Here is a 16,447-nt window from a genome sequence, read left to right as displayed (position 1 = left end):
AACTGATTTAAGTATATACATAATAAATGAAGATTATAGTAATATTATAGGATGCACCATCTGTAAGCCAAATTTTATCTGATTTTTATCCTGCCTTTATTACTTTATAAGGAACTCAAGGCAGCAAACGTAATGCTTCTTTTCCTGATGGTTGGTCCTATGCCATCTAGATGGCTTTCATGCCTGAGGCAGGATTAGAACTCAAAGTCTCCTGGTGATTGGTCCAACATCAGCTAGCCAGCTTTCATGCCTGAGATGGGACTAGAAGTCATAATATCCTAGTTAATTTTGTGAGTGTCAAACTTGAAATGCATGCAGGATTGACGCTTCCATATATGGAATAAAGGAAATCTTTCTAGCTGATATCCAGATGTGCAAAACTTTGAATGTGACTTTACTATTTAGATCTTCCCCAATTTTAATAAGGCCAAAGCAGCAGCTGCTGGGCTTTCTAACATATCCTGAAAAATCCAATGATCTTAAAAAACAACAACAAAACATTTGCCTACAGTTCTTAATTGCCATTACAAAGAGTTGCGTATCCTTAACTCTTTGAAAACTTTAGCCTTCTTCAAAACCACAATTCTGATCCATTTCACCCTCGGAGGCAAACTACTAGAAAGAATTTTGGATCTTGCAAACAAATGGAAACAAAAAAAGAGAAAGGATTTTGTATTGGAAAGAGGCATTCATTTGGAGCAGCTTTTAATTCCTATACTTGAATTTTGCAAATGGCATGTGGCCAATTTTCCTTGCTGGGCTACTTGCTGTGCTGCTGGGCTGTTGGAAGGGAAAGAGACAGCTTTTTCCAGCTGCCCTTTGATGTTTGTAATGACCACACCCCTCTGGTGATTTGAAGAGCCGCCACTATTAGAAATACTATGGTATTTCCATCCTCTTTAGTTTCAGTAAAGAGGAATCCGCCAGGTATTTGAAGGGAGTCTTTAGCCAAGCGTGGAAAGAACAGCTTCTGGACAGCGATAACTCTTGTTTTCTCTTCTCTTCAGGCAAGTCAACAATTCTTCCTTTTCTAGGAACATTTTACTGTTGGGCAAATCTTATTTCATTTGTAGAGATTGGTAGATAATCTGTACAACTCATGACTTACTGCTCGCCTTGTTAATTAGTTTCCTTAGTACTGGGAGGAAAATGAAAGACAGATAACTGTAGATAATAGGGCTATATTTTAATCAGAAATAATGCAACTTTTGGACTCATGTATTGGTGATACTTTGTGGGTTGAAATAAAAAACACCAGAAGGAATAGAACTTTATTGTTAGACACTCAGTAGCAGTCTAAATATAAATAGCTTACTTCCAACATTACAACAAGATATTAGCAATGGGTGTTGCAGCAGATATCTACAGTTAGAATTGCCTGTATGTGTATTTATTTTTTTTGCAAAGCGTTAAGATACAGAACTTTAGGATTTGGGATTAAAAGACTGGCTTAGGAAAAGTAAAAAACTGTAGGTGTTATAGCAAGTATTGAGGGTATAATTCCTTCTCACTTTCCTTTGCTTTTCCATTGCTTATCATTTCTTCCCTACTGGAAGATTTGTTTAGCAAAATTTTCATTTCTGAACAACAAAAATGACCAAAGAACAGCAAGTGTTTCAAAACCCAAACAAGGTACTTGCCAATGTTGCATGGCTCTGAATATAAAGAATAATGTGTGACCAAGGCCTGAAAAATGACATGCAGTATTCAGTGCCTCTCTTGTAGAAATGGGAGGAAATTATTTTTAATTAAATGAAAATGATATCAATAGAAATTCCTCCCTTTCCCCAAATTGTTTGCGAGAAAGGGTTGAGACATTCATTAAGCATTGAGAGCTATGTCTTTTGTGTAACTTCTAACTAATGAATTTCTTAATTTTATTTGTCAAACATGTACAAGATAACAAGTATAGGTATGAACACCCTGATATCAGTGGGAAATTTCGTTAGGGGCATTAGCTTTTTGTAGTATTGTGTAATGTAATGGTGTAATAGAATGGGGCGGCATGTGGTTAGTCCTCAAATTCTCAGATGTTAGTTGTCAAAGGGATCTCTGTGAGATAGCGATACTGATTATTAGCTACTTATCAAGGAGAGAAGCAACCTGGAATTAAAGAGAAACTTCCAAATAGTGAGGACAATCAACCAGTGGAATAGTCACCGGAAGTTGTGGGTGTTTCATCACTGGAGGTTTTTGAGAGGAGACTGGACAACCATTTGTCTGGAATGGTATAGGGTTTCCTTCTTGAACAGACGGTTGGGCTATGTCTCTTCCAGCTCTATTCTGAATTGCATGGATATGTTCAGAACTCTAGTTGTGCATTTGTGAGTCAAATTGTCCTGTACTGCTGAAGTAGGAAATACGGAGCCCTTAATAGTTGATCCTTCAAGCAAGGAAAGAACAGGGAATAATGGGATCTCTGCTATCAAATGTACAAATATGCCTGGGTTTGAGATGCCTGGTTTCTGAAAGCTTTTGCTAGTTTAATCAGTTCCTCACTGAAGTATAGCGTTGGCCCACCCAGGTTTTTAAAAACATCTGGAAATTTGGGCCTTGAATTGCTTGGAATATCGCTATGAGAAGAGATATTTTCTGGTTTAAAGATTCTAAAGCCTTGGTGCTTTGGACAGTATCATCCTCCCTTCCTAGGTGTGTTGCACACAGATTGCTGATGGGTATATTAAACTTAGGCTGATGGAGATTCTGTTCACCAGCCCAGATATTAACAGTATTATTATCTATCTCTTGACTTTGGGAGGAAGGCCTGGCCCCGTGGCTTTGAATTCTGCAGAACCAAAAGCAAACTTTCCAAGTCTTCTTGCTGCCCAAACAGCAAAGCCTTAGTAAATTATCTGATTATTATGGTGCCTGTTCTCTGAAGGCTTCCTTGGCCGAGGCTGGTAGTTTCGCTGAGAATGATTGAGTGCTGGTAAATCACTTAATGAGCCTCATGGTGCTTTGCAGACTGACTGAAGTCCAAAACCCAAAACTTAAGCTTTTCTCCAACCTGCTGAGTTCCAGAGGTGTTAAACTATACCTTCCATCATCCTCAGACAACATGTCACTTAATTCATCGGCTGGCCCACAGAATAAGGATGGATCTATTAACTATTGTACCACAGCTGCTTCTCTTTAATTTCCTTTCCCTCTCAATCATCTAGTCCACTCTATGCTTGTTCCCTCCCACCCCCCCAAGCACAGCACATAATATGAAGTGGGAAACAGAGGAAGAACATCAGGATATTATCATGCCATGTGCTTACATTGCAACAGGAGAAGGAAAAGGTGAGATGGAAAGAAGGATGTTCAATTACACTTCCATTGAACCCGTATTCCTTCTGCCTTGCAATGAGCAAATTGCTTGTATCTATTTAATGGGTGCAGTCAAAAATTTAAATTTCCAACCATTAGTTGATGAATGTCTAATTTCATTCAAAAGATATTTTTGGAGTCTTCTGCTTTTGATTGTAACTTCAGAAAAGCAGACTGGTTAAACATTGGGTTTTCTATCGGCAGTTGGGTCTCTTTCTTTCTCCCTGGGTCTTCTGTGTAATCAGATGCAATAAAATGAATGAGTTCACGTGTTCATAAGCACCATATTGAGACTGGGCTTCTGTGACTTTAAAACTCATCCAGATCTAACAGTCCAGTCAACTTAGCATTATGGGTATCCTTAGGTTGACCTCTCCTCTTGACAGTTTACCAACTGTCCCTACCATACTGCTGATTGTGATGTTATCCATTTCTAATTATGCCTTCATGAGCCTTGCCTCTCTTCTGTTATCAAAGACAGGATGTGAGATTTTATAGACAGAAACCGTTACTTCTCTTTGAAGAGAATCAGACCTTTTATAGTGCAGGCAAGCCATGCTATCTGGTGTCCAAACTGAAGGGTGAAAACTTAAAAAACCCACACTCCAAATTAATGGGGCTGGAAAAATTGGATGGATGGCTAGAGATATTGAACATAGAATATACAATCATAGGGAAGAGAAAACAAAGTATGTTCCAGTTGTAGGATGCATAGAGGGAACTGGTGTGAGAACCAAGAAATTGCTGGTTCCTTTTTTTCCCTTGGTGCTTTGAGCTGAAGTCTGGAAATAATTTTCCTTGGTATTCCTATCTGTAAAAATAAGATCATATGTTGGGAAAAAAGGCACTGGTCTATCTTATGACTCTTTAAAATTAGATGGTGAAAACAGGCACACACTGTCCTATGTGTAGGGATTTGCAAAATTATTTTGCAGTTAAAAAGTTCTTTTGTTTTGTAAAAAAAAAAAAATCAAAACACCATTTAGTCCCAAGCTATGGTTACTTTTGCAAAGCTATTTGCTCAGTGATTGCCAATTCATTTATTCCCTGTTAGATTTTATCCAAAAATTTCTCCTGGAGTTAACGTGGTATGTATCCCATTCCTGTATCTAAGCTTAATTTATGAAATAGCGTCAGTTTTCTGAGGGAGACCAAACCAGGAAGTCAATGCCACAGGAAGGCTAAAACAAGTTTTTATTGAGATTGGCTACAATAACAGTATGTTTCAACCCTGATAGTGCTGTAGTTTCTCCTCTTTGATACACCAGGAATCTGGGAGCTACTTCTGAATGTTACCTCATTGTTCGGGACTTAAAAATGTTTCAGCCCTTTTGCTTAAGTGAAGGTTCTGCATTTCTCTGTAAGTAAGCCCAGCATAGTTAACTTCTGTGACTCATGGTGGGCTTAAATGTTGATTGCTCTGTTTTTAATCAAATACCCTAAATGAGGGGTGTCCAACCTTGGCAAGTTTAAGACTTGTGGACTTCAATTCCCAGAATTCTACAGCCAGTTGGCTGTAGAATTCTGGGAATTGAAGTCCACAAGTCTTAAACTTGCCAAGGTTGATCCCTGCCCTAAACCAATAGAATAACATAATTGCAGATGATGCTGTAATTCTTAGAAGCAACAGCAACAAAAAATCCTGCAGAGTTTACTAAAATGGTTGATAGGGCTCTAGAATTCAGTTTCAATGGAAAGTGTTAAAGAACCATGCAAATAACATTTTTAGAGGGGGAATACTCAGAAGAAGGCATGTGTCAACTGGCCACAAATTGGGTTTGGCTATCTCACTATGATTCACCATGTCTACCAATTAGAAATAGTGATAGCACACCCAGTTTGGCTATTCTTGTCTCCCATCTTCCTGACAATCAACAAAGGTTTCAGAATGAGCAGCACTCAGGCTCATCAATTTTTCCAAATCTGACACTTTTGTGGTGTTGGTATCAAGCTCAAGTTGTAAAGGGTGTACGGCTCTTGCATACCAGGTGTGAACAAGACTCCTGTTGTGAGTCAATCAGTGAACCTTTTTGGGGGCTGCAAACTGGATTTCCCAAACAATACCACTCATTATTTCAGAAAGTACAACACAGCATTCATAATTTATTATGTTATTCATAATTTAGTCCATTTATTATTCGCAATTAAATCTATTTTGCAGAGACTTCAGATATTCTCCCTCCAGTTTGGGATTTTGACAAGTTTCTAAACCTCATTGATGTTCATGACATCATTATTTATTTATTTTTGTATTATTTTTATTGTGCAATTTCCATTATTGTATATAAAATTTCCATATTCACAATGGCAGTGGACTCTTTGGGTACAATTTCTTTTAAATACAAACAAACCTTACACATACATTAATTATAATTATAACCATTATTCAATCTATTCACCATAATCTTCACTTGTCCTTATTAAACAGTTTCCATTATTTACTTAAACACTCTGGTTTTATCAGATAATTAATATGACATCATTATTGTGAGCTGTGGTGGCACGATGGATAGAAGGCAGTATTGCACGATTAAAAGAATGTATGCCTGCTATTTAACTTGAAGTCACAGGGTATATGAGAGATAAATGAATTACAGATAGCAGATGGGTCAAGCAACAAAATACTTCAGTTAAAATATCTGAGCCTTGCAATTTGTTGTTTCTCTTTTTTGTGGCCTATTGTTCCACATTTTCTTGGTTGCTTTCTCGATCACAGGAACTTCGACCATTTAATCCATATGAGAAGTCGCAGGTCCTTAATTTAGATGACCACTTCCCCCCTTTTCCTAGTGGGAGGAATGTTGCTTCCAATTTCTTTTAAGAGTTGCTGGCACATACTCTCTTGCCAGCTGCTTCATATCCCAAGCAACTGAAAGAATTTCTGTAAACATTTGTAATAATGATAATAAATTACCTTTGGCTTCACCCTTGAGCTTCTTCCTTCTTTTCATGGTTTCAGTTTTCAAGACAAATGCAACCACCCTACCCCACTCCTGTTTTCTCCCATGTAAAGCAATTTAGATATGGTATATAGGTGGAAATGGTGAAAATATATTCATATATTCATAAAGAATGCCCAGTAGATAACCGTCAGGGTATTTGTGATAACCATTTCCAAGCTCAGTTTAAGCTTGTAGAACCATCTGCAGCTCTATTCAAAAATTTTATTTGTAGAATGACTTAGCCAGGTTGAAATTATCAGAAGACCAAATAAGCTACAAGGATCGATCTTTGTAAACGTGTGCTATTGAAGTGTAAATGTAAACATGTGCTACGATTTTAGTATCAGCTCTCTTAGGATCAGACCAGTTGGATTCCTGCCTTCATGATTACCTTGAGAGCCTTGGTTATATTATTAATAATAAAAAATGATGGTCAACTCTTATGAGATCAAGTCAATATTCATTTTCAATTCATTTCTGTAACAGAAGATTAAGAAAAGCCTTTTTTCCCTGTAATTTATTTGTTAAATTTATATATCACTTATCCTACTGTTGGAGGCAATAGACAATTTAATAGTGGCTCCAATGTTATAGAGCTTGAGAAATAGTAAATTTAATGAATGACTTACACACTGATTGCCTGAATATACAGTATGAAGTAATCTAGTCCTGTTTTGGGTGCGAAAGAGATGGGGGAGGGACAAGTATAACAATATTATTTTATTAGTCCACTTTATTTACAGAATACCTTATAACCAAAGTTGTCTAGTGTATCAGTGAAAAGAATAACTGAATTAATCCAAGAAATTAAAGAAATGGATCAGATAAAAACAAAACCACCAGACACATCTAATAAAAGCAAAAACAACAACATCAATAGAGATAAAACAGGAAAGTTCAAAACGATTAATGTCCCTCTCTCCAAGTTTCTAAATGCCTGGGAAATTAAGGAAAAAATTGATATTTTTTTTTGATATAAAGTGTATACTAGCACATGTTTCTGGAAAGACAGCTGCAGGATTCCTGGAAGTGATAACTAAAGAATGGGAACAATCTTGTTGTCAACACTCATCTTGATTCTCCATGCAGATTCAAGGACTAATTCACACATTCATGGGCATCTGTGCCTCAGTTTCTGCAGTGGCTCTTGCAAATTCGGTTCAAAGGGATAAAGATAACACAAAGCACAAAATAGTCCACAAGCTCTTCCACATGTCATTGTTCATTTTCTGTAATCCCTTCCAACAAAAAATGGAAGAGAACCTTCAAACATCTCGCCTTCTACTGGGTATGGAGTATTGTGTGAGGTTGCCAAAAATGCCATGAATGTTCTTTCCTAAACCTTGTGCATTGTGTGTCTTGAGAGGCAGCATAAGATTGGCACTTTTTTTTCCAAATGTGGTGGCAATGCCTAATGAGCCAAAAACTTTGATTAAAGATTTTTTATGACATGGGGAAAATTGCTCACAAATCTTTAAAATGCACCTCTTAGCAGATTAGAAGTGTAAACCAAAAATATTCCATTTCTATTGAAGGTGATGGCATTGGATGTAATTGGATGTTTATTTTTCTGTTCAATGGTGTTCAATTCTTGGAAACTGCCTGGACAAGTCCCTGCCGTTTTCTTGGCAAGGTTTTTCAGAGGTGGTTTGCCTTCTTCCGGCTGAGACAAAGTGACAGGTTCAAAGTCATCCAGCTGTCATGCCCAGAGTGGGATTAGAACTCACAGTCTCTTAGTTTCTAGCCTGATGCCTTAATTGTTATATTAAACTCATTTCAAGTTCAAATAACATGAGAAATTGAACTGCATAATTAATTTTGGCAACTAAAATACTTGAGATATTCTACAATTAAGAATACACACCATTTATTAGTTATATTAATACAGGTTTTTCCTGATAGATAGCTCCCATTTCTAAGTTCCTGGTAGTTACAGGGACAGAGAGTCCCAGCTGGCTGCAGTGTGCAGTGGGAGAATAGGAATAAAATGGAATAGGATAGGAATAGAATGGAATAGGATAGGGATAGGAATGGAATAGGATAGGGATAGGAATGGAATAGAGTAGAATAGGTTAGGAATAGAATAGGAATAGGAGTAGAATGGAATATGATAGGAATAGGATGGAATAGGAATAGAATGGAATAGGAATAAGAATGGAATAGAATGGAATAGGATAGGAATAGAATGGAATAGGATAGGAATAGAATGGAATAGGATAGGGATAGGAATGGAATAGAGTGGAATAGGTTAGGAATAGAATAGGAATAGGAGTAGAATGGAATATGATAGGAATAGAATGGAATAGGAATAGAATGGAATAGGAATAGGAATGGAATAGAATGGAATAGGATAGGAATAGAATGGAATAGGATAGGAATAGAATGGAATAGGATAGGGATAGGAATGGAATAGGATAGGGATAGGAATGGAATAGAGTGGAATAGGTTAGGAATAGAATAGGAATAGGAGTAGAATGGAATAGGATAGGAATAGAATGGAATAGGATAGGGATAGGAATGGAATAGGATAGGGATAGGAATGGAATAGGATAGGAATAGAATGGAATAGGATAGGGATAGGAATGGAATAGGATAGGGATAGGAATGGAATAGAGTGGAATAGGTTAGGAATAGAATAGGAATAGGAGTAGAATGGAATATGATAGGAATAGGATGGAATAGGAATAGAATGGAATAGGAATAGGAATGGAATAGAATGGAATAGGATAGGGATAGGAATGGAATAGGATAGGGATAGGAATGGAATAGAGTGGAATAGGTTAGGAATAGAATAGGAAAAAGGAGTAGAATGGAATAGGATAGGAATAGAATGGAATAGGAATAGAATGGAATTAGGAAAGAATGAATAAAATAGAATTAGAATTAGAATTAGAATAGACCTGACCGACTTTGGAGGTCTTCTAATCTAGTCCAATCACTTGCTTAGACAGGAAGCCCTAAAGTATTTCAGACAGATGGTTGTCCAACCTCTTCTTAAAATCTTCCAGTGTTGGAGCATTCATAACTTCTGGAGGCAAGTTGTTACACTGATTAATTGTTCTGTCAATTTCTTCTAATTCTAGGTTGCTTCCATTTTCATCCTATTCCAACTTGCATAGACCCTATTTCTTAACCTGGCATGCCTCAAAGATCCGACAATGGGAAATCCATCAACCCAGATGGAATTTTTCACTTTTATAGCCTCAAGTAGATCCTCCAGGCAATTATTTAACAAGCCCCTTTCTCCATTTCTGCAGGCATCCTGGAAACGATGAGTTACTACATGGATACAACTATTGGGAATCAGTCTCATTATCCCCTGCCTCGTCCTCTGATGATGGTAAGGAAATTGTTTGGTTTAATAATGGAGACATAAAGGAAATGATGTATGCCTGTTGCAACTCAACAGGCAAACATTTCTGGCTTTCTAGTCAGAAATTCATTTTTGCTGGGACTTTTGTAGCCTACACAGACTGGCCCCATCCAAGCCCAAGGGAGAGAGTCCTAAGGATTGAAGAAAATCAGAAACACAGTAAGGCCAAAATAAACTACCTGTGATGTCCTTGGTGCTCTCTGAGCTTGATTGCTTGCGTTTAGTCCTTGCACAATGTTACCTACTTGGATAATGAAATGTCTGCAACAAAACACCAAGCTCAGAGAATGCCAAGAACTGAAGTACTGATAGTCTGTTCTGTTGAGTAAAACTATCTACAATACAGAGCCCTGATGTTGCAAAAATCATATGTTGATCCCTCTTAAAGATTATCTTTGCTTTACTATCTGCATTTCCATATTATTAGCCTGATGTGATGGCAGGAGTCAGCCAAGGGATTTTCCTGAAAATTCCGTGAAACAGAATTTAAGGAAAAAGTTATGCAAGATAAAGGGAAGCGCGCAAAGTTAAATACTCAAATGAGAACTAGTATGGATGTCAAAACAGCCATCAGGGTACTGAAGGAAGAATGCTTTATGCCCACGAATTCCCACAACGGAAGAATGGCTTGAAAAACTGATGGAACTGGTAGCGATGGCCAAATCCATTGCTTTAATCAAAGAAAAGAATACAGCCAATTTCCTTTCTACTTGGAAAAGGCTGACAGATTTTGTGCTTAAGACGGGAGAAAAAAAATGAAATCCTGACTTAGGGATTTGCGGATTGGATCAGTTTGTTATTATAGAAATAGCTAGGATGTACTAAATAAGCAAAATAAAGAGGGGGATGTGATGGCTCAGTGGTTAAAGATGCTGAGTTTGTCAGCTGGAGAGCTGACAGCCCAGGTTTGAATTCTGCGCACTTGGGGTGAGCTCCCGTGACTCGCTCCAGTTCCTGCCCACCTAGCAGTTCAAAAGCAAGCAAATGCAAATAGATGGATAGGTACCAATTCGGTGGGAATTGGTACCCAACAATTTGGTGGGAAGGTAACAGCATCCCGCGTGCCTTTGGTGTATAGCCATGCTGGCCACATGATGACGGAAGTGGTTTTGGACCATGCTGGCTCCCTCAGTCAAGAAACGGAGATGAGCAGTGCCCCCTAGAGTTGGACATGACTGACAGAGAAACCTTTACCCTTTTTAATGCAAAAAGTTGAGGCTGCAGTGTTATCACCTTTATTTTATTGCATTGAAAGGAAGCTAATGTCCCCCCCTTTTCCTCTTTACCCTACACTTCTCTGTTCTCCTTTTTCCCTTTCCCGCTTTCCCAGTATCTTTATTTTCCCTTGTATTTTATATGTTGATGCGTTTGATAAAATTATATATAAAAACGCAGCCATCAGGAGCTTGCTCAAAGGAGTTTGAGAGTAGGAGGGGGACACAGAGTCGTTGACCACCTATTGAGCGGCAGCAAGAAGGAAACGGTTGTGCGTGGGAGGAGCTAGTACATAAATGGGGCCAGGCCATCAGAAAGAGGAGGGGAAGGGAAGGAAGTTCCTCTTCCTGTTATCCCAAAGTATTAGCAGGCTCAGCAGATACGCTGCCAGTGAGATATGTTCCCTTCTGTTTAAGCAATGAACCTTTGTCACAAAAGAAACGTCCCTGCTGGGATTGCATTTCCTCTGAATGCATTTAGTCTGGGGATGGTTTCTTAGAATAGCTGGGCCTGTTTGGTCTGCTGTCAGAGAAGGTAGCATCCATTGGCATCGGACTCCCCAAAGGTGCTTCTTCAAAAGGCAAACTGTTCGTTTTTTCCTTGAAGGCATTTCGCTTCTCATCCAAGAAGCTTCTTCCGTTCTGACGGAATGATAGAGAATGGAAGGACGTATATCTCTTGCGGTCATCTGGTTGTTAGCACTCTCTCTGAGAGTTGTTGAGGCCACTTGGAGGTTTATCTGTGCCCTCAGGCTCACCTGAATAGTGCAAATGAGTGTGGAAACTTTTGGGAATTGCTTGTGTTTTAAGCAGGAGATAGATAGTGTTATATCACTCCCACTCTGCTGAGAGAGGGCTGTTTAATATAGAGGTCACCCTTGGAAGCCATCTTTTACTTGGATGTTTCGAGGCTGCCACATTTTTGTGCCTGGGAATTTGGGAGGGTGGATTTTCATACCTGTGTGGAGAAAAAAATGTGCATTTTAGGAAGAAATGCAAAACTGTAAGGAATTAGGGCAACTTGCTCATGGAAAGTATGGACGCTTTAACTAATAAATAGAGAATTAATCAGTGGAACAACTTGTCTCCAGAAGTTGTGGGTGCGCCAACACTGGAAGTTTTAAGAAGAGATTGGACAACCATTTGTTTGAAATGGTGATAGGATTTCCTAGTTGAGCAGGGGGTTAGACTAGAAGACCTCCAAGGTCCCTTCCAACTTTATTCTTCTGTTATTCCCTCCCTATCTGACTGGATGGACAGGCTGATATAATGGAGAAAAGATTGTATTATATGCATTTGTGGCACGTCAGAGTAATCAGACCTTCTAATTTTAATATTCTCCTTTATTATACCTTCTAATTTTTAGTCAGAGTTGTTCAAAGGAGACCGACACTTTGAGGAGACACTGTTCTGTGCCACATTATGACCAAGAGCCCAATCACAATGACTCATTCGTGTTTGCATTTCATAGCTTGGATGCAATGTCTTTGTCCAGGAGTTGTATTTTAAAGTGACCAGTTCTCTGGAGACCTGAAGTGAGTGACTGTAGCTATTGTACTACTCAATCCTCAATCACACTGAGATTGTTCTACGTGTGGGAATAGGAAGTGTTACATCAAAGCCCTTCCGGTCTATCTTGCTTTGTCAATTCCGGTTGGTTGGTCTCACACACAATTGACCAAAACTATTGTAAGTTGAAAGTAGCCGATATTCAGCTCTGTTCATTTCCAATCACTATTTTTTTGTGCCTTAAAGTTCATTTATTATTCCCGAATGTCAGGATTCCTGTAGGAATTCAAAACTTGGACTATATCCACTTCTTTTTTAAAAAATAAACAGCCCATACAATTCTCTGTTTCCTTAGGTAAGAAAGCCAAAGCTGTTTGCAATACTTCAGAGGAATTTCAGTAAAACAGATATAGAAGCTTGGGTTTTTAACTTAGTATATATATCCAGACTCAAATGTTATGTGCAGATACGGTGTGTTTTAGGACTCATTGCGACCATAATAGTGTGTCACTCAACATTTGATGCAATTAATCCAGAGAGAAGTTGAAAAGGGTGTGGTCTTCCTTCCTTCACCCATCACGAGATAGTCTTGATTTTGACATATTCAGAAAACACATCCCGTAATTAGTCATAATTAAAGAATATGCGCTTTACAAATTAGCAGAAGTCGTAACTGGAGCTGCCCCTTAAACTAAACATATGAAACAATCCTTCCTCTTCCAAAGTGGACTTAACTCCGTGTTTTGCTTTCCTCACAGAGACCGGGAGATGTTGGTTCCTACGAAGACCCCTGGATGAGCTGTGGGTTCCAGTCCAATTGCTACCAGCAGAGGGCGCTCTATTCCCTTTGGGATGAGACAGCAATCCAGGAAGTGCCCACTGGTTTGGACTATCACAGCACAGGTAGAAGATAATCCTGCCTGTCTCTCTTTGGCTTTGCTGGCTGGAAAATGCATCTTTTATGTCCCTCCCTTGCTAGGGTATAATGGAATGAGTTACAAATCAGGAAGTTTCTGCTACTTCTTGCCTTTACCGGGAACTTGGCAGGAAATGTTAAGCGAGCTACTCTCTCCCAATCTTTCGGTGATATGGAGGTGACAAGAATATTGTCCTCCTGTGAAGAGCAATTGCTTGCTTTGTAGAGATGTACAAATGCACGCTGAAGGAGCTACATAAAAAATGCCTTTCGCTTATTTGGTTTAATCTGTTTATAGCATGTTTATTTGTTTATTTATTGTTCAAAGCTATTAACAGGTAAAAATCTACAAGCCTAACAATAAAATGTGTGAATGAAACACAGAAACATATCAAACAGTGCAGCTCTAATACCGGTGTTAAACTTTAGTACATCATCATGCAATTTAATTTTAATTTATTATTTTCTTTTATTTTTGTTTAATTTTATATTGTATTTCCTTTTATTTTATTTCCTTTTATTTCGTTGCATTTTATTATTTTACTTTATTTTATTTTTATTTAAATGTATTATTATTTTAATTGTATCTTCTGCTTGGCTGGAAGACTACCCTGATTTTATTTTTTAATTTCCATTTACTTATTATTAGCCTTCAATGCCACCCATCATGGTTGGGAACTAGAGGGTGAAATTGAAACCAACGGGAAGAAAGCAGCCACTTCCATAGTGTTTTGAGAAAATTACATGGAAGGGTCCAGAGAATCGCGAAGGATCACGGTTGATGCCAGGGTCTTCTCTAGTGAAAACCGTGAAAATATTCTGGGGGAAGGGAGAAATGGGGGGCACTGATTGTTTGGGACAAGCCATGTTGGTTTGCTTTGATGCCCACAGCCGGATTATTTACATGCAGATAAGATTATGGAGTGCTTTGGTAGGAAGAAAGCGTGACTTAGAACTTCACTGAGCCATAAAACCCAGGCTTTGGCTGTTTTTAAAAGAAAGATTGTTTAGATGCAAGAATTTGCCTCGGAATCTTATCTCTGTCTTGGAGTTCCAAAGATACTTCTAAAGAGGTTCTGATATTTTTTTCCTCTTCTTGCGGTCAGCCGTGGAATGAAGGAAGAGATGGTCCTTGCGTTAAAAAACATGCACAAGGATCTTATTTCTAAATCCTTTGGGACCTCAGCTTTCCTAAAGGATAGGGGTATGTGAGTCTTTTTTGTCAGGGTTTTGAGCTGCTCAGGAACTGCCAAAAAGAACCAGCTGAGATTGAAGAAGCAAAGGATAAATTTCGCGTCTCCACAGCCTCCCAAGCAAATCTTGTGTAAATCTTGTGCATTTGTACAGCATCTCTCAACCTACCTCAGTGTTATTAGAGAAATTCCAGTCCTGGTTGTTGTTGTTGTTAGTTGCAAAGTTGTGTCCGACCTGTCGCGACTCCATGGACAATGTTCCTCCAAGCCTTCCTGTTCTTTACCATCTTCTGGAGTCCATTGAAGCTCACGCCAATTGCTTCAGTGACTCCATCCAGCCACCTCCTTCTCTTCTTCTTTTGCCCCCAGTCTTTCCCAGCATCAGGCTCTTCTCCAGTGAGTCCTTCCTTCTCATGAGGTGGCCAAAGTTTTTGAGTTTCATCTTCAGGATCTGGCCTTCTAAAGAGCAGTCAGGGTTGATCTCCTCTGGAACTGACCAATTTGATCACCTTGCAGTCCAAGGGACTTGCAGAAGTCTTCTCCAGCACCAGAGTTCAAAGGCCTCCATTCTTTGGTGCTCAGCCTTTCTTATGGTCCAGCTTTCACAGCCATAGATCTCCTTATATGTCCCAAGAGAAAAATAATGCAATGTAATACAATAATGGAAGAAGTCACTTGCAAAAAAAAAGAGAGACTAAATATGTTTTGGATACCTTTCTGTAACTGTGTCTCTGGGAAGTAGCTTCCTATATAATTCCTCCTCTCGCTCTCGCTCTCCAACCAATTAACCTATCTGCCCACCATCAAATCAATCCACAACAGGGAGTTTTCATTGCTTAGCTGAGCTCATTTTGTGTGAAAGTTCCAAATTCTAAAAGCCTCAAGCTTTTTATTAAAAATATATATTTTATTGATACATTTTTCTTTTACATATATAAGTGCTTTGTGAACAGTGTATCATCTGCGTTGGTTTGCTGACACATAGTAATATTTATTACTCTTAGGAACATGGTGGCTCAGTGGCTAAGATGCTGAGCCTGTTGATCAGAAGGATCAGTAGTTTGGAGCACCATGCAATGGAGAGAGCTCCCCTTACTTGTCACAGCTTCTGCCAACCTAGCAGTTCAAAAGCATGTAAAAATGCAAGTAGAAAAATAGGGACCCCTTTGGTGGGAAGGTAACAGCGTTCCATGCGCCTTCGGCGTTTAGTCATGCCAGCCACATGACCATGGAGACATCTTCGGACAGCGCTGGCTCTTCGGCTTTGTAACAGGATGAGACTTGCTCTCTAGAGTCAGAAACGACCAGCAAATATGTGCGAGGGGAACCTTTACCTTAGTAATATTTATCCAATTTCTAATATCTACCTCTATTGTCAAGCCATTGATAAAACAAATTCCATGTTAAAAAATATTCCGTATCAGGCTTGACACTTCATTCTTTATCTTTAATGTCAACCTATCCATTTCTGCACAATCTAGTTTATTCTATTACAGTCTCTTCTGTAGGTATTTCCTCATTTTTCCAGTGTTGTGAAAATACAATTCTTGCTGCTGTCAAGACATGCAATATTAAGTCTGTAGTCCCTTTATCATACTTTTCTGGCAGTATGCCTAACAAAATATTTCTGGCTTGTAATCTATGTGTTGCTTTAACATTTTTTCTAGCCATGTATGCATTTTCACCCCAAATATCCTTTGTACTTTAAGACAATCTGTGGGCTGCAGGCTAATCACCTCCGGGCACACACACAGCCCCACTCATACAAGCAACATCATGTCATGGGCACTCTGGCATGCACACATGCACACATGTGTTTGCCCCTCCCACAAAATCATGCCCTCTTTCCCCCTCTGCCCCCCTCCCCGTTCCAGGCCTCCAACCTGGACAGGTTGGGGAAATGTGCTTTAAGTTATTTCCTGCTGTCAGGGCAGAGGAAACCTTGCTTTTTGGCTAGTTGTGCACGTCTGAAAGGAGAAAAGGAGATA

General features: G+C 38.9%; 1 protein-coding gene across 2 annotated transcripts in view; it reads left to right on the top strand.

The window, feature by feature from the left end:
* The first annotated feature begins 766 nt into the window (after positions 1-766).
* ETS1 (ETS proto-oncogene 1, transcription factor) overlaps positions 767-16,447 on the top strand; it is a 125,127-nt gene continuing 109,446 nt past the window's right edge. The window contains exons 1-3 of one of the 2 annotated variants that reach the window (XM_087939092.1): positions 767-1,007; positions 9,512-9,594; positions 13,109-13,253. In XM_087939092.1, coding sequence (XP_087795218.1) covers positions 9,526-9,594; positions 13,109-13,253 — 214 coding nt within the window. In that variant the 5' untranslated portion in view covers positions 767-1,007; positions 9,512-9,525. Of the gene's footprint in view, positions 1,008-3,197; positions 3,286-9,511; positions 9,595-13,108; positions 13,254-16,447 lie in introns of those variants that run through there. The other variant, XM_087939091.1, reaches the window with a different exon arrangement.

Source organism: Pseudonaja textilis, chromosome 9 (genome assembly GCF_049901715.1).
Source record: "Pseudonaja textilis isolate UNSWEBS1 chromosome 9, rPseTex1.2, whole genome shotgun sequence".
NCBI classification, from domain to species: Eukaryota; Metazoa; Chordata; class Lepidosauria; order Squamata; family Elapidae; genus Pseudonaja; species Pseudonaja textilis.
Note: the sequence above shows the minus strand (reverse complement) of the source record. Positions and strands in the feature narration are given on the sequence as shown.